The sequence below is a fragment of the Rissa tridactyla genome, chromosome 3 (genome assembly GCF_028500815.1).
Source record: "Rissa tridactyla isolate bRisTri1 chromosome 3, bRisTri1.patW.cur.20221130, whole genome shotgun sequence".
Classification (NCBI taxonomy): domain Eukaryota; kingdom Metazoa; phylum Chordata; class Aves; order Charadriiformes; family Laridae; genus Rissa; species Rissa tridactyla.
Window position 1 is genome coordinate 2,817,132 of NC_071468.1, and position 23,780 is coordinate 2,840,911.

General features: G+C 42.1%; 1 protein-coding gene across 4 annotated transcripts; it reads right to left on the minus strand.

The window, feature by feature from the left end:
- Positions 1 to 22,227, minus strand: FERMT1 (FERM domain containing kindlin 1). 4 transcript variants are annotated; one of them, XM_054196615.1, is made up of 15 exons: positions 22,091 to 22,227; positions 18,974 to 19,147; positions 15,910 to 16,143; positions 14,231 to 14,377; positions 13,428 to 13,641; positions 12,332 to 12,434; positions 10,700 to 10,807; positions 9,664 to 9,795; positions 9,470 to 9,519; positions 6,835 to 6,959; positions 5,413 to 5,519; positions 4,452 to 4,673; positions 3,720 to 3,844; positions 1,743 to 1,884; positions 1 to 453 (listed from the first exon to the last, which is right to left on the minus strand). In XM_054196615.1, the coding sequence occupies exons 2-15, from the start codon at positions 19,122 to 19,124 to the stop codon at positions 280 to 282; spliced, it is 2,034 nt and encodes a 677-aa protein (XP_054052590.1). In that variant the 5' UTR covers positions 19,125 to 19,147; positions 22,091 to 22,227; the 3' UTR covers positions 1 to 279. The 4 variants fall into 4 exon arrangements, with proteins under 4 accessions (XP_054052590.1, XP_054052592.1, XP_054052591.1 ...); XM_054196617.1 differs by having other exon boundaries at positions 19,053 to 19,147; positions 22,091 to 22,108; XM_054196616.1 differs by lacking the exon at positions 22,091 to 22,227 and adding an exon at positions 21,856 to 22,034.
- Positions 22,228 to 23,780: the final 1,553 nt, after the last annotated feature.

Here is a 23,780-nt window from a genome sequence, read left to right on the forward strand (position 1 = left end):
GTGGCTAAACACTGTTTATTTAAAAAGTTCTAGCTGTACAAAAGGAAAACAAAGACAACTTAATTTTCCTAGTGTTGATGATGGAGTTGCCATACTGCATCCAGTGACCTTGACTTCAATATTTAACAAAAACTGTAAATAGTCCAGTCATATTACAAGATGGATTGACATGTACAAGTTTTATTACTCAGCAGTTAACAATCGGAGATATTTTTGTTTCATCTCTGGTCGTCTTAGCTGTGGGGAGAAGGCGGCAGAGGGAAGAGAGTTTATCTCACCTCATTCCTGACCTCCAGTTAATTTATGGAACAGATCTTCATCCAGTGTTTCATTCTGGTCTTTGGAGCGGGTTGACAAGAAGATGTAGCCCCCAATGTACTCATGGATGATTTTGCAGTCTGCGCTTAGACATGTGAAAGCGATAAATACATTCTGATCAAACTCGATTGCAACCTAAAGAAAATAGATACAGCAAAATCAGGAACAGAGATAAGCTGCATCTGGGGAAAAAAAAGCAAATGGGAAAAAAACCCAGCACAGCTGGATCACAAATACTGTGATAAAGCAGTACCCGTCTCTGCTAACCAAGATTTCTGGGTCTGATGGATGTTGAGGGTGTTCGGTGGCTTGTTTCTTAGTTTTCTGCTATAGCAGGGCCCTCTTGTGGTCAAAATCTTGCTGCTTGTTTAGACAGGCAACAAAAGCATGCTTTTAACTAGATTTTTTTTTTTTTTTCTCATGGCTCATAAAGTGAGCACTGAGAAGAGCAGGAATGGCACTCCTGACTCTTTGTACACTGAACCAATAATGTTTAATACTGTTCATTGTTACGTGCTGACCTTAAATCTGCTTTTGGGGGCCAGGTTTTGATTTCCAACTATTGTCAGTTCTAAAACCCAGCAAAGTGGTGTTAATTGCTGACTGGGTTCTGCCTTTTTTGGTAGGGATTTAAAGCAAACCCAACAGCTTTACCCAGCATTACAGGCTCTGGAACAGGGAGTGCTGCAGGAGAGTATTAGGGACTGTGTCTGATCTCTCCTGGCTCCTACAGATGGATGTGGAGAACTGTATCAGCAGGAACATTTTTGAGGCTGCTTGAATTTACATCAGGTCACACTAGTTCCACCCCAGAAATCTGCAGTTTACAGAGCTGGCTTCAAGCTTTCAAATGCAAACTCTCCAGTGGACCGCTGGGCAACAGCTGGCCCCACTGAGCAGCCTGTGTCATGGTCCGGAGCACCCCGCTATACAGCACACCCCAGAGCTGCGTTCTCAGGACCACATACTGACACAAGGGAGCTCGCCCCGTGGCCTTGTAATCTCAGTTTGGGATTTGAAAGACAAACTGGGTTCCTGTATCCTCGGTCTGTAACAGAGACTGAATCACCACAATTTAGAGGATGATACGTGAGCTAGACTATACAGAGAGTTAAAATGAGTTTTACTGACAGAGCAGTAAACATAACAGGTTGGAATTTACCTTTGAGTCTCTGTATTTCATCCCATCGAAACCGAGGGCAACTTATAAAGAATAAGCTTGGTAGGAACCTTTCAAACTGGAAATCCTTTGTTTCTGAAATTTGACTACAGACTCCATTAAGAAAAATTATAGACAGCTTATTTAATAACATGTCACAACACATTTGAAATCGTTTCACGCTGAGGTTTAAAAAAATTTTCTGAAAGCATCCTCCAGTGTCTGAAATGCAATGAGTGAATGCAGAGAGCCGTTCCAGTTTTACCTGGCGTATTTCCCAGTTCACATTCCACTGCTTCATGTTGGAGAACCTCCATGTTGTGATAGGATCTCCCGTGGCTATATCTATTCGTATCAGCCTGTTATAGGACACCCCGAGCACATCATCCTTTTTGCTTCCTTTAAACCTGAAAAAAAACCCAAGACCTTTGAGCAGATCTGGTTTTCAATGATTTCTGTCTCGGGAAAATTTCACCTGCCCTCCTCTGAAAGTGCAAAAAATGTGGCAAAATTCCCAACAGCCTGGGATCGAGGACATCTTAGACCCTTCTTTAGAACAGCGTTTGTTATGAAGCAAAAATGTAGGCTGGTGAGCCATGGTATAAAATGTAAAATAATCGGGCAGGTAGATCGGGCTGAAATCTTTCCAATTCATTGTTTTCTGCTAAAAAATACTGTTCTGCCAAATGGATGAATTTGATTATATTTTTACTGGAAAAGTGTCAACAATAATTTTCCTTGCTTCTTATCATTAATGTTCAAACACGTTCTTCTAGTTATATTCACCTGAATTATATAAGCATATCAAAATACATTTAATATATTATATATCACCATTAACTTATTGAAACAACTGTTAGTGATATATGCATGTTTCTGAGTATAAATCACATTACAAAAATATTGAGACGTTTTAACATTTCAGCTTTCTTCTGACTAGAGGTGAAAAATAAGTACAAAATTATCAGAACTTTTGGGGGACAGAAATTTGGGAATAGCTAGGAAAAGATTACTCTGGTAAGGAAACTACTTTCCTCCACCTTCATGCTGAAAGCTGGAAGAAGTTCATCTGACTGCTGTTAATATTTTTAATATTTTTGATCCTGTTTTTGAACCTTCTCTCCTTAGATGAAGCTGGCCCTTAGGGAAAGAATGTGACCTGGGATACAATTTGTGCCTTATTTAACACCCCCACTGAGATGCTGCCCATCAGTTTGTAGAAATTCACAAGATGTTTTGTTCATGCTACAAAATGCAGTTTAGGTGTTGGGTCTGTTTCTTTGTTCAACTGAATCAGTGCTGACAGATAGGGCAAAATATCAATATCTAGTAAATCAACTAGTGACAGGGAACATTCCTGGGCACTGAACTCGGGTTCTGTTCAATTGCTAGAAGAGTCCCAGGCAGAATTCTGGCTTTCTTAAAGGGCTCTCAGGTATGGCTTAGGAGCTGGAACATCCAAGGACCAAGATGATCTGGTAGTTCACATGAGGCTACTGGCTTTTGGGAAGTCAGATAGATTAATAGTACAGATGTGGGCTGTTCTATGCCAGCTGGCCTCTGTGCCCGAGAATGGCTCCCAGCTGGTTCAATTTATATTGCAGATGGTTCCTAAGTAGCCCTGGAAGAGGTGTTAAGCACAAATTAAGGAAAGTGCCTCGGTTGTGTCAGTACTTTTCAGTTTTTTGGTGCTTTGTCAAGAGAAAAGAATGCAGGTCAGAACCCTGCCATATTCAAGGTAAGTGTCCAGGGAAACTGCGGTGAACACAACAGGACCTTTCTTGTGCTGACTGCTCTTCCAGATTCACCTAAAAAAGGGATTATTTGCTGTTTTTCTTAATGAAATGCCAAAGAAATAAGCATTTTTGTCATATTCTAGTGAGCAAGAGTTGGAGTGAACAAATATATTGCAAACCTGAGAACACCAACAAGACATGCATTTTTTTTACATCTTAGTGAGTTTATGTCAATAAGGGTTTAATCCTAGTGATATGTTACTTCAGGCAAAACCTGACAGGTCTGTATGACGGCAGACATAATGGAGGGTCTCACTCCAGGAAGGGAGCTACTGAGCGCTACTGCTATAGAAAAAAACAGCAGTACAGAAGTTACTAGAATTAAAAAAGGTCTGTGGGGGAAAAATGAGAGAATGTTTCCAGAACAGGGAGAAAAAAAGCTTCCTGCAAATCGCTGACCGTGAACACATTATGGCAGCTTGACATTGCTGTAAGAGTGGGATTACCTTACGATGTAGTAGGATAAGCCAAACTCGGGGAGGGACTGCCATGCTTGAATAAAACGCAGCTTGGCCTCCACTAGAGTCATCTGGGATACATTCTGGTGGGCTTCCAGAATACGAGCAGCCAACTGGGAAACACAGGAAGAGAGAAAGGTTTCAGTGGACCGGAGAACAAAAATACCCTTGCTTTCACTAAATCAAACATCATTAGCTCTGGTGCCATGTTCAGACACTCAGTGGTCACCATTCATGCAGATGTACTGTGGAGAGCACTTGGGGAAAGATGCTGAGCTACAAGGGCAGGACAGTGCAGGAAGGTCTCAGTGTCTGGGTTTGTGCTGCACAGTCCGGCATACTGCTCTGGAGACTCTGTCCTGAGGATGAGTCGGCTGAACTCTTTTGCAGCATCTTATTTAAGATGCAGACAATAACTTCCTGACCTTAAAAACCTTCCTTTCTTACTCTGAAGAGACTTTCAGGGACAGTGTTATCAGGAGGAGAATGTGAAGAGTGACTTAGGAGGCAGTGTAGATGTAAGAGGAGTACTCAGAAGTGCTGAGAGCGCTGTCCGTGTGTTCAGTTTAAAGGAAAGGCCTCTTGCTAAATACGAAAGGGACAAATGAGTATTTCAAGGTGATTCTACTATATGGCTTCCAAATGCTGCTTCGATCCAACCTCACCCCAAGGAATCGTTGGAACCACCCATCCCCAACCATCGAGCCGTGCTCAGGATACCTGCTTGGGCTTGTATTTTTTGGTATAACGTAGTGAGACGAAGCATTCTGGTTTCATGTCTATGCTTTCTGGATCAGAGACAGCCTGGGGAGACATGGTCCAGTTCTTCATCTTTAGAAATGAAAGGATCTTGTGGACCTCAGGTTGGTAAGAGCTATCGGCCATTGTTTTGCCTTTTGAGGCTAAAACGCAAGCAGCCATCCACCGAGCATATTGATTCTCCTGCAACAAAGACAATTGTTTGATATTTTTGGACAAACCATTTGTGAAGATGGCTACTGTTCACGCATCTTTCACTGTGTAATAAAAGCACTCTGGAGTTACTCCGCTTAGTTTGTGTGGATGTATAGTTACCCTAGTACTGTTGTTGTTCTCTCATTGGGCTAGTTCCGCCTACAGGACTGCCTATGCAGAATAGGTAGGTTTTAAATTTTCAAAGAAATCCCGTACGTTGGAATAGCTTCTCTTGGAAATTTTATTGCATGACTATCTTCCACCTAATGAACATTTTTTACACATTTTGGATTGATACTTTTAAATACAAATTAAATAAACTGAAACTGAAAACAAATGTGAGATCCTTATCAGACCAGCCTCATCTGAATGGAGAGAGTTCTAATTAAGAAAAGAGAAGAGAACAAAATCCAAACCCCAGTCCTCTGAAAACACTGAAGCAAAATATTGTAATTTCTTTTTATTTTTTGATAGTATATTCTTTTTTCTTTCCAGCAGCTTTATGTGGAAACTGATGATAAACATAGAACTACTGTCCTTTTGTCCCCTCAACCATTAAGTATTTGTTAGACCATCACATAATTCTTAAATTTTACTAAACTTGCAGATAATAAACTCTCTGTAGCATCCTTATTTGTCTATACAAATTCTACAACAGGATAATGGGTCTTCTAGACAATCTGCCAATAAATCTGGAATACAGACTTTCCCTTGTCTTATTACTCACGTTTTCGCATCTTAAATATACTTCATTCATGCCATCAGCAACAGGAATTAGTAATTTGATTCCAAACTTCTTCGCTGCAACATTTACATCTGGCACAACTTCACATCCTAGATCACAGAGAATCAGGAAGAAATCAATTTATTTAATTACTACATCACTAAGTCCTGATTAAGTCTAAAGAACAGTACTTAATTGTTGTTTTTCTTTAAGATCAAGGGCCAAGACTTTAGAAGCTCAGGCCTAATGAAAGGTTTCTGTTCTAGTTCACTGCCTGGTCTGGCTCGCCAGGGTGGTGAATGCTCTGAGCTCAAAGAGCATGTTAGTCAAAGTGGAAGAGGATCCAAATGCTCTCAAAACCTCAGCCTGATCTTAGGAAATGCTCAACATTTAAAACAGAGAGGAGCTGACGAGATAGGCACTTTTGGAAATTTTAGCCTAATTGTCTTGAAAGCCTGGACTATATTTTCAGAAGCAACTTAGTACTAACAATGGGATGTGGGTGACACCTACAACAGAGCTGGCCAGTTCAGGGATCCCAGAGAACTCTGGGGACTTGGTAGTTCATGTTAATGGTGCTACTACAGGCCTTCTGGATTCAGCTAGAGTCGAGGATGCCTACAGTTCCCCTTTGTGTCAAGGGACACCAAGGCTGTGGGCTACTTGGTGAGGTTCCAGCTACCCTGGCGAGTTTTACCATGTATTTATCTGACCTACTGAGGATATGCAGATTGGTATGCAGAGCCATTTGTTCACAGGGGTCAATCTTCTTTCTATTTCAAAGGTTTCTTCTAGGATGAATCCTGGGCATCACTGGTTCCCTGATGCTGAACAAATGATGTCCCTGCAGGAGTAGATGTAGATGGAGGCTATATATGACGCTGGTGTTCGCTGTGTGTACACCTGGGGTTTCTCCTCCAGAAGTACCTAAAGCTGGTTGTAGCTATGGAAATCCCCATGCACGAAACAAACAAGCTCCAGAGAAGGTCTTGGACCTTCACAGCAGTATCGAGGTGCAATCTATGGTATTCTTGTTCACTGCATCATCCATAATCCTCCTCTACCAGTGTGCATTTGCCAAGGACAGAGGTGAGTACCACCATTTAACACACAGTCAAAATATTTGGAAATAAAAGTGTCGCACAGATCATATTCTCTATCTGACTCATCTTTAAGTGAATTCAGCAGTACATGGCGTTTTACAAGCCAGGTCCAGATAATCTTGGTTTGGGCTAAGCTATTGAATCCTTTTTGTTTAGGCCTTTTCTGCAGGTGCGGGCTGCCTGCTTAGGAGTCTCAATAACTGAAAAAGTTCCAAGACTAAATGCTCCTGTGCTTGCCTTCTGGAATCCTGCAGGGATTTCTTCATTTATTCAGTTCACGAATGCAATAGAAAAAGGAAAGAAAGGAAAAGAAAATTCCTACCTTTTAGGTTTAGTTTCTCAATAGGTTCTCCCAGTGCGGATTCCTTGTTTTTAAAATAAGATACTGAAGTGTCTTTAAAAACAAACCAATATGGCTTGATAGCTTTGAGCGACAGCTTCCTGGGCCTAAAAGAAAAAAAGAAATCACATTTGTTTATATTGAAATGTACAAATTGGTAAGTCACTCACAAATATTACTGTGGATCTCAAATTGCTGTGGGGTCATACACATGGCTTCAGTTGTGTTACTCATACTTGTGTCAACGAGGGAGGAACCAACACGGCACCCAAGTTATCCCAGGTATGGATGTGATTATTACCCCAGATTCTAGCTGAATCCCATCTGTGATTTCTCTTGGGTTTTTTCCTTTCTCTTCTATGTGGTTTTTCTTACTTTCCTTTTTTCTTCCATTCCTAATCAAAGCCATTCCTTTCTAACAGACTAATTCTGTTTTTCATATGAACTCAGTAATGCTAACGTAACCACTGGCTTGTTCACCTGCGCTAGAATTACCTTCAGCTTTTCATAGCTCCTTGTCTAGGAGATTTGCACCCATAAAATTAACTTGTATTCATTAAATCGTAAGGGGGTAGAGACCATCTTTTTGGCTTTATCTGAATAGCATCTAACACAACAAAATTCTCTTCCTTCACTAAGTTTATGGAGGTTCTGTAACACTCCAAGAAAGGGTAATAGTTTAAACATGTTCTTCCACAAGGGCAGTGTTACTCCAGCTCCTCACACATGTGTATAGATGGATATAATCCTCATTTTAATTATTTCAATAGTTTGCTAATGCAAACTGATTTCTTCCATGGAGTAAATTTAAAAATATCTACTTGGGAATTGAGAATTAACTGATAGATACTAATGGTCAAACATAATCATTGTACCAGCCCCACCTCTCTTCAGTAAGAGATAAAAATCATAATTCTACTAAGAATACACTAAGAAAGCCACAGGGATGGGGGGGGCAATAAAATCAGTGTATTTTTCAGTATATTTCAGGAGAGGAAACTATTTGAGTAGATAAATACATCACAACTAGCTACAAAGGTCAACAATGAAGTTAAAAAGAAGAAAAAAAGAAAAAAAATCTACTGCCAATTTAGTACTTCCCTTTCAATCTTCGATGTTGGTACAGAGAGCATACTGCTAACTGGAATACAGTGATTTATTATATCTGCTCTTGCCTTCTCCAGAGCCTTTCTAGAAGTCCTAGTTTAGAATCCTTTCTAGAAAATTGTGATTTTTGTATTCAAATGAAAAAAAACCTTGGATTTTCAAAACTGTCAAATACTTTGGCTTTTAATTTTCCAATACAGTGACACTCTTCAAAAATAAGGGACTATAATTTTTTTAGACTAACAAAATTATTTTTCTATCCAGAAATGTTGCTGAAAACTTCTTGTTGTTGTTGTTTTTGAAAAAAACATAATATTCTCCACAATATTGTCACCCACCTGGAAGCAGTATTTACTAGTGTGCTAATGTGGCGCATACTGTGAATAAATGTGAATAAAAGTTCCCTATGTGAATACAGTCAGCAGTATAACATGCAGAGCTTTGCATTCAGGTTTACAATTAAGCAAATAATTATAGTAACAAAAAGTTGCTGTTCCTTTAAAGAAACGTTTTACACCTTACCTAGTTTCTACAATGTCTTAGGTTTAGTAAGTGATTTATCATGTATAAAGGAAACTTTTCATGATGAAAAATAACGGCTGAATGCTTTTAAAAGCAAACTGCTCATACTGCTCGGGAAAAATAAACAATCCATTGTTAGAGCCGAGTAACTGACAAAACTTAAAAGGCTTAAATTCCCTTTCATCTTAAGCCACCTTAGTATTTTGAATGTCAAATAAAATTCCTAATTGGAAATTAATAATTAACAATTCGTAACAGTTAACAACAGTTAAAAATTTTCAGGTGCAGTTTTCAGTTCACTGACTACAAATATGATTTGTCAATGGAACGAATCTGATAAATATTTGTGCAATAGAAATCTTTATCTTTCTAAAACACAAAGACTTTTTTGTGATAAAAGGCATTATGGACTTGGGGTCACTGCAGTCATTTCAATAACCCATAAATCAAGATATTATAGTGGGATCACAGAAACTCATTTGGATATTAAAAAAACAAACAAACAAATAAAAAAACAGACTCCATGTTTGGTTAGAAAGGGATAATTTGTTTTGTTTTTTTCTTTAAAAAAATAAATCCCCAGGGTTGCTTTCAGGAATTCTTCTCAGGGAGAGCTGTAAGTTTTTTCTAGTTTTTCATTGGCAAAAAACAGTAAAATGTGATCGAAAACAAAACTGTAGACACTTTTGTTTAGCGATGATGATTGAGGAGCACTAGGAAATATAAAGAGCCTGGTCTTTTAATAAGCATAAGTATAGCTACCCCAGCAGCCCAAGAGCTCGAAAGATTTGCTGAGAATCTTGCTCAGAAGCAGTAAGAAAGAGATTTGACGAGGATGATGTTAGGCTGGTTAGACCTATCTATCTGGTGTATTTGTTAATTTGTAACCATAGGATCTACTGTTAGATTAGAATCAAAACCTCAAGAGATCTCTTGCATGGTTAAGCTTTTTGTTTTGTATGTTTCATTATTAGTTTTAATAACTCACCTAACTAGCCTGAGATTATCAGCAAGTTTCGGGATGTCTGTGATGTCCTCCTATCAGGAATAATTAGGAATAATTTTAGTACAGTGCACTTTGTAATCATCTGTTGACTCTTATAAAATCAGGAACCAGGCAGCCTCATCAGAGTCAATGCATTTGACACAGTGAAAGCAATTCTGGGATCCAAAAGGACATACCAAGATGTTACTTGTGTTTCCACCTTCCAGTGTCACTTCCAGATTAGAAAGTGCAGCTTCTACTTCATCCACTTCTGATTCACAGGTGAAATCTTGTGCCTCTGATGATAACGACAACTTGCTTACCTGATACTAAAACAAAGCATCGATACCAAATAGTCAATACATCAATTAGCAACACACAATCCCAGCATATGAAAATAGGCCATTTGGTCTTCTGGGTCTTGCCAACTGGATAAAGTTCTGCAGCATGGAACCATGGGTTTTCTCACAAGGCAACAAGTATGTCCACTATCATCTCCACAGCAATTACTGGTAACGGTTTCCTATGTTAATTGCCAGTGTTTGTATTCCTTCACTATGTAATCATCCTTGTTCTGTGAGGCTGACTCAGCACTAACATTTGCATTCCTAGTACTGTCAGCTGTGAGTGCCGTCCATACCAGGTGGAAACTTGGCAGCAAAGTTCTGTGGTGTTCTGCAGTGGCAGGCCGTGAATTTTTTGGCAGCTCCTTTTACATTTAAAAGGAAAGAATTTGTTATGAATAAACATTCGTGCCTTATTACCTACAGTCAGGGACTATGCTATGCTAGGTCATGTTGAATTTCTATGTACTCCACAGCATCCCTATCTTCACATTGTGCTATAGTTTATTTTGATCCGTTCTGAATGTATGTATTTACATATTAGAGAAATTTTCAGGAGGAGTACGTGAAAGGCTGGTAGCTGGTACGGGAAGTAACACGTCACAGTAATCCCCTTCCGAATAGACTGGTATCAAAGTTACATCCTGGGTATGGTTTGCGTTAGATAATGTTAGTAAATGGTTCCATAACTGTATGTGTCAGTTTGAGTAATGGTGTGCTGCTACTGAATTTAGTTGGCTTAGCTGATGGATGCTGCTTATTGTTTCTCACTCAAATAGCAGACCCCCAATCCGAGCAGAGCTGTCGGCCTGGGCTCAATCCCAGTCTTGTCCTAGTTTATGCCTGCCTCTTGAGGAAACAGGTTTTGCAACCTGGATCAAGTACGTGCCTGTAGTGCGGCGAAGATCAGCATTTCTTCCTCTGTGCAGTCAATTTCTTCTAACAGGATGGCCCAACGGGCTTGTTCATAGATTTGGTTAATTCGCACTGCATCATACTGTAGCAAAAAAGAATAACAGTAGTCATTAATGACCATCAAGATGGAGATTCACAATCAGCTGCAGCTTATCTAACACTGCGCTGAAGCCATAAAGGTTGGTTCCTTCCTCCCCCACCTCTGCCCTGCTGTATGTTCCCGTCCTTGCATTACTAGCTCGTGGCATTGTGTGTGGGGTCACGGTGGCTTGCTGATCCAACAGAAAATGAATCAGGAGTTCTTGGCTGAAGCAGAAGTGGTAGTAGGCCTCGGACAGGCTTAACCAAAATGTGAAACCACTCTATGAGAGTGAAAATAACGTGGCATGGCTGAAATGAACGTGACATTCATCAGCTTGCTGCTGCCAAAAGACAAGAAACTCTCATTCCTCACTTCCCCTCTTCTGCTCTTGGCTTTTTCGGTTCTGGCTTTATCTTTGCACTGGCTTGACACTTGTCAGATCCTGCTGTGAACTGCTCTAATTCACTGCCCATTTTTTGGATAGTTTTCTTATTGATTGTTTCTTGTTACCTACTTGGTTAACAAACTGAAGTGACTCACAGAAATATTCAAGCCCCAGAGCTGGTGAAAAGTAGATGATGGGAGCGTGACCTTGGTGAGCTATTAAGTTGCCTGAAGCTGTTTTGGGTAATTTCATCCTATGGCTCCATGGCTGGATAGGGCAAAGGAGGGGAACGTTTGGGCTGCTGAAGTTGAGACATGTACTTGAATTTTAGTGGGGACAGCATTTCACCCAAAACCATGCCACCTGAACTAGAAAGTGCCCTTCTGTTTATCTGAGATGCCTGAAATGAAAGAGTTTTACAGAGTTTACAGAAAATAGCAGGCCAAATCCTCTAAAATTCACATTTGAACTCTTGTTGATTTACACTGGTAAAATTGTGCTTTAATTTCACTAAATGTATCACCCAAGCTGTAAAAACACTGGGTTAACACAAGCACTGTGACTGTCTTTTCGTGGAAATAAAGGCAAATGAAAGGCAACTTGAGAAAAAATGTAAGTGTTTTTTGACAACGTAAGTCTTGTTTCCAAATGGGACTAAAACGCTTTTGCTGAGCTTTCCAAAGTTCACTGAAACAAATTTGATTTAAGTACTTCTGAGGGCTTCAGCTCAGAAAAGCTGAATATTCAGTGAAGGGCAGTGGAACATAAATGTCATTTTTAATTCCATTTTCAAAAATAGGGCTTATACCTTTACATCATTTAGGATACTGTTGGTTTAGTTTTCCCCTTAATTTTTCTTGTTAAAAGAGAGGCAGAAAGTAAACCAGACCCTCTGGAAATCTGGATACTGTTTCTGGTGCTCTTCAGATCTCATCTTTATACTTAAGATCTTATTTCATGTGAGGAACGATGAGTCAGTGTCCAGAGGGGAAAAGTGCAGCCTTAGCCGAGGGGAAAAGTAGAATTTGATCTCTGAAGGGCCTGTAACAAATCCTAGCTAAAATTCGCTATCCTTGTGCTACAGCTCCTCGACATGAAAGCAGGCGAACAATGAATAGCAATAAAAACAAAGCTCTTACTTTTGGATTCAAATCAAAGAAAGTGTAATATTTAAAGCGTAAAAGAAGTTGATCGTCCTCCAGAATGCCTTGTTCCATAAGTGATCGGGATGAATCTAGCCAGCTGCGGAAGAAAACAACCCACAGATTCATCTGTAGAGGAAAAAACTGTCACACCTGCAGAGCTCCAATGTAATTGTGAAACAAAAATGGGAATAAACAGCTCTAATTCCTGCAAGGCTGGGAAAAATTCACATAACTCAAGGAGGTGGAACATATGGATTTCCAACTTTCATTGTACACACGATACCTAAAATCTTCCAATTTTTACTCCAACGCTATTCAAAACATCAGAAGTAGATACCAGAAACTGAGCATTAACTAGTTGTGGGGTGACCTATGCCAATAAGATTCTTGATCTCTAGAAATGGGATGTTCATTTAAGCCAGGACAAAAGTGTACCTGTATATTTAGAACTCCCGCTTTTCATTTCAATATTTGCTGGTTTATAATTCTAGCTACTTCTGTTCTCCAGTGAAATCCAATTAAAATATTGAAGTCACTGTTAAATGCTCCACAGATCTAAAAATGACAATCCATATTTTAATGCTAGAGAGACCACCATCTCAAACATTTGCACGGCTAAACCCCCTAGCGCTCTGTGTTCCTCTACGGTGTACGATAAGCAACATTTGTCAGTGCATAATTCAAGAATTCACCTATTTGTAATGCATTAGAGCTCTACTGAATTTACCCACGTGTATTTCCACTGCCTATTTAAAGCCTTTAGAGTTTTCTACCCAGACTGTCCTTTAGCTGTGCCCACAGTGCTAAACTGGATTTGCCTTCATCTAACAACAGAATTTAGTCCAGAGCCTGCACCATTACATCATTCATCACTTTAAACCAAAATTTTCTAACTGAGAATGTTGAATAAGGAAAAAAAAGATCAAAAAGAGTATTTCTGAAACAAAACGTGGATCAAAGCATGTTTTTATGTATTGATATAGCCATATATCAGGGGCTTGTTTTCAAATTTTGCGTTACACTTAAAAAGCTGGATTAACGCCACCCTGGTTAAGCCAGCTAACAAAGATCTCGAAGAGAGGCATCTTACCCTGCATTGAGTTTGGCTTTGTCAGCTAAAGTCCGAGGCTGGTACATCTCTGCTAGTGTTTCTGGAGAGCAGTTGGGATGACTTAAGGCGAGGATGCTGCAGTTCTGCTCAGTCAAGGGACTGTCGCTGAACCAAGTAATCATAGAAGAAGCTGGCGTCCCGCTGATGGGATCATAAGTGGGTGTCATGGTTTTACTGTATAAACCTGGACTTCCTGCAAGTTGAAAGAGTAATGTATGATTCCAGGGAAAACTGCCTTCAGACTTTGGTAGTCTACCACTTCCTATCAAAAAAGACTAACTCTTCTCTTTCGAGACAGTCTCCTATCCCTGCTCTTTACAGCAGGCCTCGTCCTTTCACAGGTGAAGTGACCGCAGGGACAGAAGTGCTCTTCCTTGTTCTGTGAGATATCTCAGTTGTGTTGGAGATAGGAAACACATACTTTCAAGCCTTTATTTCTCCTTTTCCTTGGAGGTTGCCAGAATTGTTGATTGTTTTGAGTGGTCTCACATTTTCAAAGAGCGGCAGCACATCCTGTGTGCAAGGCCACAGCTCATCACCTGTTTTCTGGCTTAGCCTTTCTCGTATCAATGGAAAGGAAAACATTTAAAAAACAAGAGAAAAATATTGATACACTGGAGATTTCAGTAACTTCTTGGAGCCACTAATGTCAGCCGAGCTGTGTCTCTCTGACCACCATCCTGCATTAAACTAGTCTCCCTGGTTTTAATTGTGTAGCAAAGGCATTCTTCCTCTTTTTGACTTTCAGTCAGAAGAACAAAGTAATGCTGGTTTTTCATTACCTGATAATCCAGAACTCACTGGAGAGTCGCACAGGTTTAAAATATCTTCTGTAACTGGTTCTTTGCCGTTCTTGTCTTTTTTCTTTTTCTTTTTGAGTGCATCTTCTGATTGTTTCAACAAAGAGAGTTCTTCTGACCGTCTAATATCTACAATGGCAATTTGGGAAGTGAAGCAAAATGAAACATTTGAAACTTAGCAACTTACGTCCAAAAAAAGCCCATGGTTGGTCATAGCATTCGGGGAAGCTCCATGTTGCAATCTGAATTTTATTTTTAGGAGGTTGAAAGCAGTAGCTATGGAAAATCCAGTAATTCAATAATGAGGCCAAAGACTTTGGGCTGTGAGAGTGAGTTTTGACAGGATTTAAGCCTGCGTTTGTAGCAAGCATATCTGCATTTTACGACACTAGGGAAAAACTGTTTCTCCCTAGTGGGTCTGCAGTCATCTTTGAGCATAATAAATTAAATGAAATGTCTGACTTATGAATAAGCAAGAACAGAAATGAAACCATTGTATTTGAAGTTCATGCCTTCTGTTTTTCACTTAAGAATTTTATATTTCACATACAAAATTCTGTCTTCGCTACACACTATTCCCTAATGCACTACTGATTCAGACGTGTATTGTCAGTTGCAAACCAGACACTTTGTTTCTGAAAAACAAATCCTGGGGTAGGCAAAGACATTTTTGACAATATGCACTCATGAGAAAAGTTACAGGGTTCCTGTACTGACTCAGTCTGGAAGAAAAAAGTGGGCAGAAATATTTAATTTGGCCAAATGTCAGTTGAACAATTATGGCATCATTTTATCAGAGCTGTTAAATGTAATAAAGACATACTATCCCTTTCACAATCCAGTGCTAGAAGATGAAATGGAAAGCTACGCTGTGGTCAGTATGAGCTGGTAAATTCCTTCTGAAGATGAATGCGTTATTGGCCTAAGCTTTGAAGATCTAAATTAAAGAATCCCTAAAACTAAGGGATTCTGAGGACTGCTTGCAGACTCGACTTATCCCCATGGATCACAGACACACAGGTCTGGCATGGTCCAAAACTTCATCTCTGCTTGGAGGTGCTCTGTGCTTTCTGCTTGGAGCAGAGACACAGGGACTCAGTGCTGCAACATGTTCACGGCCTTGGGTGGGGTAGTTGGGTATGCCCTGACCTGAAGAGGTTTGGGCATGAAAAAGTTTCAAATGTTTAAAACATGCTCCTTCTGAAGTAAATACATATAACCAATAGGGTGAGTTGAATATCACGAATGCTAGTGAAAGCAGCTGATAAATCAGTTGACAGCAGTATCATTGCCTGTGGTGATGATGCAGGAGAGCGATAAGCTCAAGCTTTTAGTCAATGGCATAGAATAAGCAGGATCGAGTCCTGCTCAAGGAGGACAAGGATCCCTACAAACCCATCAACAGGACTTTGGCTATCCACTACTCCTGCAGCTCATGGGACACATTTCTGACACTGTTTGCATCAGTTATCACAAAGATTGAGAACCATTGACATGCACTGGATACTGAAAACCAAAAAATCTGTCTTTTGATCTTGGGTCAACTCAATCAAATTTCTCCTTGAGCTAAACAGTTTTGTGAGTAAGGACTTTACATCAAAAGAAAGTCACCTAATAAAATGCTCCAACTTAGCTGCCGGAGGGGATTTAGCTTCACTTACTGAGAATTTTGCAGATGTCACTGACAGCTTTGAATACCACAGAAGAGAAGCTGACTTTCAGTCTCACAGTCTTCATGTTTGGCAAGCGAAGCCGCAGCATTTTGTGCTGAGTAGTAAAGAACAGCTTAGCATCTGCCTGCACCCCGCATTTATCCAGTGTCCAGTGGGTTTTCAGAAGCCAACATTTTTTTTGCTCCCACCAAAGAGCATAGTCTGACCAATCTTGTGGTATTTCTAGGAAAATACGAAATGGTTATTAATAAACTACAGCGCAAATATACTAAAAAACTTGGGTTTGAAACAGTGCTCTGCAAGCAGACTTTATTTACATTAAAGTAGCAACTACGGTTCCTGAGACCTAGACCCCATTTGCTGAATACTTGTGGCAGTCTCTGGGAACTAACTTTGTTTTCCCTTAAGAGTTAACCTACGTGCTGACTGTGGCAATGCCTTCGTCTTGCAGGTATCCAGAGGGAAAGTGCATCTCCTGAATCTGGTGCTATACGTGGTCCAATGCTGCTTTGATTGTGCTAGGATACGGACTAACAACAAGGGTACCCGCTTCGCAACTTGATAGCGCAAGCTGAAAATCCTCCCGCAAAACCTCGTGTGCACCCCGATGGGCACAAGTTCTCCCCAGTCTCCTGGGAAGCACCACGGAACAGCTCATCTCCATTAGCGTTAAGAACCAGCAACGAGTCCCTTGAAATCTTGGTGACGCAGAGCTAAGGGCTGTTCTGAGCTCTTCTCTGTGGCTGCACAGTTAGATGAACAAGGATGCTCACCTGAGTGCAACCCACTTGGGACAACTTTACGGTGGCAAGGCTCTTGAAATAGTCAAGGAAAAGAATTATTATTTTGTGAGTAAGCCCTGTGACAAACAGGAAAGAGTTAAAAAGCTCTCCATCAAATAAGATGACCTTCTCTACCACACAGGATGCAGAAACTTGTAAGAGAGGTAGAAACTTGTAAGGGAGGTGGAATGGGCACAATTTGATATGGTACAGTTAAATCTTTTAATAGTCTGCGCAGAAGGGCAGGCTGGGGTGACTGACCAGGGACTGACAAGGGTTGCCTACCAAAACTTCTCAGAGAAGACAGGCCCGCCAAGAGATGACTCTCGTTTCACTAATATAGACTTGCCTGTGTCTTGCTTAAGTAGAAAATGCTTGTGTATTTTGTACTTTGAAAACATGCAGATAGAGTAAAGCTTGCTGAATCAAGAACAGATGGAAGGCTTTGTTCATGAGCCTCCTCCCCCTTTGGAGGGGGAGAACAGTGGCTTTTGTCTGCTTACTCTTGAGCAGTAAGCTATCCTGACCTGAAAGGTGTCAAAACCTTGACTTAGATCACCAGGAGAAGCACATGCATAGGGAAAGAGATAAAGCATTGCTGCTCTCAGTTCCATGTGGAATTCCAAGCTTAGATGACTTCCCAGATGCCAGTGATGTGTAGTAATAGGTAACATTTCTGTGTGATCTTGGTCAAGTTGTTTCAGTCTTCTGTGTCATTTCTTGTTCCTCCTCACCAGCTCCCCCAGGCAGAGGCTATTTTCCTCAGCGTGTCTGTAGCACAGTCGAGCCCTGTCCTATTTGGGACTTTCTTCGTAAAAAATTGCGTCTCAAGACAGCGTCTGACACAAGTCACAGATTTGCTTTAAATATTATTTAATATAGAAAACTTTTTGCAGTAGTCAAGTACTAGTTATAAAAATACTGTGAAAAATTAGTCTTCTGACCCAATGAGAACTCCAGCTACCATTGGTTTGCTGCCTGAATTGTATGTGTAAGTATGCAGAGAAGTTGGTAAAAATGTATCACAGATTTGCTACCTGCTTTAATGCTGGAGACGGGATTCCTTGATAAAATCACTATCTCCAAGTAGAGCTTTTTCATCATGAAGGACTTTTGTGTAAAAATGGCCTTCCATTGAATGGCAGCCTTTTGGAAAGAGTATTTTGTGTGTTTCCCTTTTGTTTCCTTCAAAACCCGTGTTTGAAAACAAAACCTTTCACTTGGCAGTAAGAACTCTGAAATTATCAAGTTGCTGATTTTAAATTTCTTGATGCTATTTTGCTGAAGGGTCTTGTTATAGTTCAGCTTTTCTCCTCTGGTTTGTCTGAAGTTGAACTACATAAAAAAGACTAAAGTTTCAAGGAGGTTTTTTTGACCTTTTTTTTTTTTGTGGACACAAATCCTGTATTTCAAGAGCAATGCATAGAAATGAAAAGCTCGCGGTATTCCCACTTGGCGAGTCTAATCTAGCAGACAGGTTCCTTTCTGTGACCGAAGACTTCTAGATTTACGAACCCCAGGAAAAAAAACAATACTTGAAGAATGAATTGCATATGAACCCTCCATGGCATTGATATAATAATCAAATACTGCACTAACTTGTCTGTATCTGTCATTCTGCAGCCTCAGAGTGCAGATGGTTATTTTGGGAGGCAGCTCATTTGATGGCTTTGAGTTAAAGAAAGCTGGATTCTCTTGTTGTCCATCACGCTGACTTGCTGTGACTGTACACAGGATATTTCTACCTTTCATCTCCTAACTTTGACTCGGCCAGTCCTGCTCTTCACAGCTGTTCCCTACTGGATATACGCAATGGATAACGTGGCTCAGATTTTGGCTAGAATGCCACTATAGCACAGGAAACAGTAACTTCAGAGGTGCCTTTGTAACAACTAATCCTGTCTGACTGCTGCAGGTGAATAAATAAGGTATCACTACCTTTATTGCCCCTTACACTAGTCACCTATAAAGTCTATCTGGAAAGGGAGTTGAATAGTTCGCCCGGTCCAACTGTATTTGTCTAACTGGAAGACAAGATCAAAGTAAAGTTTGGTTTGCACTGTGATAGCTCAGGGGCTTTAGTCACAGACAGGGAGAGGTTCTGGCCACATGAGACCCTGAGTCTGCAGCACCTACGTGCTGGTTGTACTGTTACGAAGAAGTAAGTGAGGCACTGCCGTTTCAAAATGCGCAGGAGCCTCTTTTTGTAGAAGGAAAGCTGGATATATTATTTTAATAACACTGTGTAAATTAAACAGGTCTTTACTCACTGATTTGTTCTACTAATTTCAGCATCACTCCTCCAATATGAAGGTCCCCTGTGACCCGTAGTACAAATTCCTTTTGTACCTCTTCATGCTGATGATCAACTGTCACCAAGAGCTCCCAAGTGTGAGACCCATATTCAGTTGAGGAAATCATTTTGGAAAAGGGCTATGTAAGCTCTGCAAAAACAAAACAAACAAGCAAAAAGGATATTTTCTCTCCACTCTGAAACAAATGCATCTCCACAGCCTCAAAATACCTCCGTGCTGCCAAGACTTCGCAGTGGCCTTGGCTGGAACTTCAGATGTGTTATCTTGTTACCTCTGAACTAGACTCTGCTCCTGTGATTACTCTTGCAAGATAGGCATGTGGGATTTTTTATTTTGATTTCCATATCCCTCCCCCTAACTCAGGTGTCCCCAGCTGGGTAGAGATAGCTCAGTTTTACCCAGTTTCCCCACTATACGCTGCTAATCTGCCAGTCTGGACACCATAAAGCCTGCAGTTGTGGGTGGGATCTGTTTTGGCAATCTGTCCAGCGAACAAAGGAATTTCGTTGACTTGTACACTTACAGCTGTAATTTTCACTGCAAATTAAAGTTTACACTTGCAGTTCTGCCAGCTTGGTCCCACGGGACCAAAACCAGAGAGTAGTTTTACCTATGTGAGTAGACACGAGGGGAGACAAATAACTTTAACGGCTCTCAGCCAGCAATATCCAGGCACGTTACTGCTGTTCCTGCTGATTGCTTGCACAGAGACGTAGGCACATATCCTGTCTCAGCAGGGTGAATCGTCTGCGATCCCACCAGGCTCCTGCCAGGACAGGTTAAAGAGTAAGCGTGCCAAGCCAAACTAGAAAAGATTCTCAAAGTCGAAGCTGTGGTTATCACCAGTAGAATTCTGCTAATTACTGAAGAAAGAGCTTGTAGGTCTAAGGTGACTGATGCTGCAGGAAGGATTTGGGATCTTTAACCATGAGAGAAGATATCAGATTAGCGCTCAGTGTTGTGTCAAACTGAACGCTAAGAAACAAGCCTTTGCAGTTGAAGCTCAGGCAGTAAAGTGGATGACTTCTCAGCAATACCTGGGAACCAAGTCACAGACAGAGACTGCTAAAGGCGCCATACACACACTGCTTCTGACATCAAAAATAACTAGGATTTGTTTACAAAGAAGGCTAGACGGGATTTAACAATATTAACAAACTTATGTAGATCTTTTTAAAAAGAAGTATTTAGTAAGTTAAAACACACAGCCTAAAAGTTGGGTCAAAACCAGAAAAATCAAGAACTGTTGTCACGGGTGAGGAGTGAGAGGAGGAATGACCTTTTCTAGGACTGACTGCAGGACAAGACCAGACTAGCTTAGGTTACACCAATGTAAAATTAAGCTAAAGGTTAAATAAAGCATGGCTGGAAACAGGGTGAAAATTTAAGTTTGCCTATTTACCAAAAACTGCAGCTTTATAATCATACGTATCCAAGAGGCTAATTTGCACTCAGAAATAAATGCTATTTTTAATTAGGTTCTTGGATGTCCCAGCCTACACCTTTTCACCAGCTACTAAACCAACAAGGGTTGATACTTATCCAAGAAGCTTGTTTGGTTTGCCGTGGTAAATAAAGACATTGTGTTGGACACTGGAAAACACGATGGGATAGAGCTGGGAGTTTGCGCTGCTGCGTGCCACATGGCTGGAGGAGCTCAGGGATGTCTTGGAGCAGGGGTACCTGCTGGAAGGGAAGGGCTGTGCCTCTCCTGCGCCACAGTGCCAAGAGACAGCTCCTGAGATGGGCTCCCAGCCAGGTGAGGCTTCCAGCCCAAGGTGTAGAGAACAGTTATCGTTGCACTGCATTCATAGCAAACCAAAAATCCTGACTTTAGAAAAGTCAAAATTATGCTAGTCACGCTCCTAGGCACCAATAACAGCTTTATAAATAAATAAATCTACAACTGGCCTAAGCACGAGAACAATGGGATTTCATTTCAGCAGCACTGGCATGAAATCTGGCAGAAGAACTATACTTTTGCCTACGCTTAGTCCACTATAAGCCAGTATTGTTATAGAAAAGCAGTAGTCTTGGTCTCACCTGCCCTCTCGTGCCAGCGAAAACATTTGGGAGCTGATCTGGATTTTTTTTTTTCCTATTTAAATTTGATTTAGCTTCCCAGTCTAGTTCTGCATTCAAATGCTTGTGCTGACACGGGTGAAAATGAGCAGCCCAAGGGGTGGGTGAAACTCTTTCTTTCATTCACGCTGGCTTGGAAAACCATGGCCTCAGTGCAGCTAATCCTGGCACTCCATCATTCCCGAAAGCTGCTCTCTCCCACTTCCTCTTCCAACCAGGAGGTTTCAGGTTGATGATAAGAAAACACAAACGCTAGTAAATCTATGGGAGAACGCAGAGCAAACAAAGCCTGGTCTCCAAAAAGAGGACAACTAACTGCTGCGTATTAGAACCCAACAAACCCCAAGCTGCCAGGGCAGGCTGTGCCAGCTCCATGGCTTCGAACCCTCGAGTCAAGACGGGATCTGCTGCGGGAAGGCGCCCCGGTTCCTGGGCTCCATGAGGGTTGCAGCTGTGTGGCCTGGCACAGGGAGATCAAAAAGGCCAGAAACATGTCTTCAGGCTACTGTTGACTCCACTCAGTGTTTCTACACAGCGCCTGAGCCAACACGGCTATAAAAAAGCAGCAATTACCCGACAGGTCGAGCTCTCTGCAAATTTTAGCCCTGAACTTCAAACTTTTGTGTGAAAATAGAGGAGGATGTCAGTCGTACTAGAGCAGGAAAAGATCCTCTTTAAGGTAAAAGGGGGGAAAGGCAGAGCGTGCTGTTTCCCCGGGTATTTCTAGGAGAGGTAGGTAGTGCCCTGGCACCCACCTTGCGGGCGGTGGCCGCGGGGGGCGAGGGGCCGGCCGGCCCCGGCGCTGCTCCTCCGGCCCGGCAGCCATTACGAGCGCTCGGAAATAGTGAAAAATAAATTAAAGTAATCTGGTTTGCCCAGCATTCCTCCTCCGGGGGGGGTCCCGGCGGGCGGCAGGGCCGGCGGTGTGCCTTCACCGGGCCGGGGGGACACGGGCTGCTCCCTCCTTCCCTCCCTCCCTCCCTCACTCACTTGCGGTCTCCGGGGGCAGCGCCGTCCCTCGCCTCGCCTCCCCGACCGGCTCCCGCCGCCTTCGCCTCCACCGGCCGATCTGAGAGACGGGGCGGGGAGGAGCGGCACCCAGCCCGGCCCTGCCGCCAGCAAAGGCAGCCCTTCCCTGCCCTTCCCTTCCCTCCCCTCCGCCCCGTCCCCCGCCGTTTCCCCGCAGCGCATGTGGCGGAGCTGGGCGGCTCGCCACGCAGCGCTTTGCTGGCGATAGCGGCCGCCGCAGAGCCGGGGCTGCTCGTGAAAAAAAACCAGCTCTTTGTGGTTGGAGGTGGCCGGGCCAGGAGCGGAGGCCGCCGGGGGAAGTCGATAGCTGCCCTCCGGAACACAGAACGGCAAAGCCCTATCTGCAATACCCCGTATCTCCCTTTCAGGAAGTGAGAACTAGTGCAAAGATACTGGATCTATGATTTAAAGTTAAGTATTAACTTCAGGGTAAGAAACATCTAGGAGTCCACTTGAAGGCCGATTAGTGTTTGAAAACGTAGCTAGGTAGATACAAGCCGCTCTGTGGTGACCAGGGCTAAAAGGTTTCCTCCTGTCCTGAAAGCCTTGCTGTCTGAGGTTGGTTGTTGGGTGTGAAACCTATAGAAGTGACAGCAAAACGCCGGCGGCAGCCACGCTTCATCACGCTGTCCCAAGGGGGGGTTCCTGGGGGGCCCCACCTCATTTGGGTTTAACTGCAGCACCATACTGTACTGGCACACATCGAGCCATGTTGGGTGTACAGGGGCTTTTTGCTTCTTGTCTGCGGTTGTTGAGAGATTTGAGACTAGTCGGAGGAAATAAGTTCAGTTTCTGAGAAGACGGTGCCAAAAACCAGCAAGGTGTATTTGTGATGTAGGGGTGTGTTACAATGTGCAGAATAAAAGTGGGTTGAATTGACTGGAACTGGGCAAGCGCTTCTCCAAGGGGTAGATTCCCACAGAAAGCCTTTCTTGTTTTAAACTTCTGACTTACTTGGTGGTATAGCGACTAGATAAAACACAGTGGGGGGAAAAAATCCCCAAACAAACAAGCAAACCAGGAAAGCGAAATAGAGAAAACTGAAGAAAAAGTTATTTCCAATTAAACTCATATCCAGGAAAAAGAGTCCCCAGAGGCTGTAGAGGTATAAAGGATGCATCTTTGACACCCCATGGGTAGCAAGCAGTTACTTTCATTAGAACAGAGTAGATACAAAGTTGCTGAACCACAGACAGAATCACAGGCTATTTGCTCCTCTTATTGCTGTCCTAGATTTGGTCACTGAGCTGCCCTGGCCACAGCCATCTTTTTGGATGGCTATGCATGCACCAAGATTGGCCAAGTATCAGCCATCCTTTGAGTCAGGGAGTGCAGAACTCATACCCTCCAGAGCTCTCAGTCACTTGAGGGCACAGATAGGCCTTTAATTGCCCCAAGCAGCCTCACCTGGGACCAATTCCAGGAGCTCTAGTTAAGGTCAGGCTTGGTCTTCAGTCCTTGTTTGAATGATGTTGTGGGTGTCCCAGTTGGTGGGAGCACTGAAGGGGTCACTCTCTAGTCCTGGCTCACGCCTCCACGTGGAACAGCTCTGCTTCTGCTGCTCTTTGGCAGTGTCTTGACTCAATGGCTTTTAGATCTCCATAGGACACTTTGGTAAGCTATTTATTTGTTATTATTTTTTTAAAAAGAC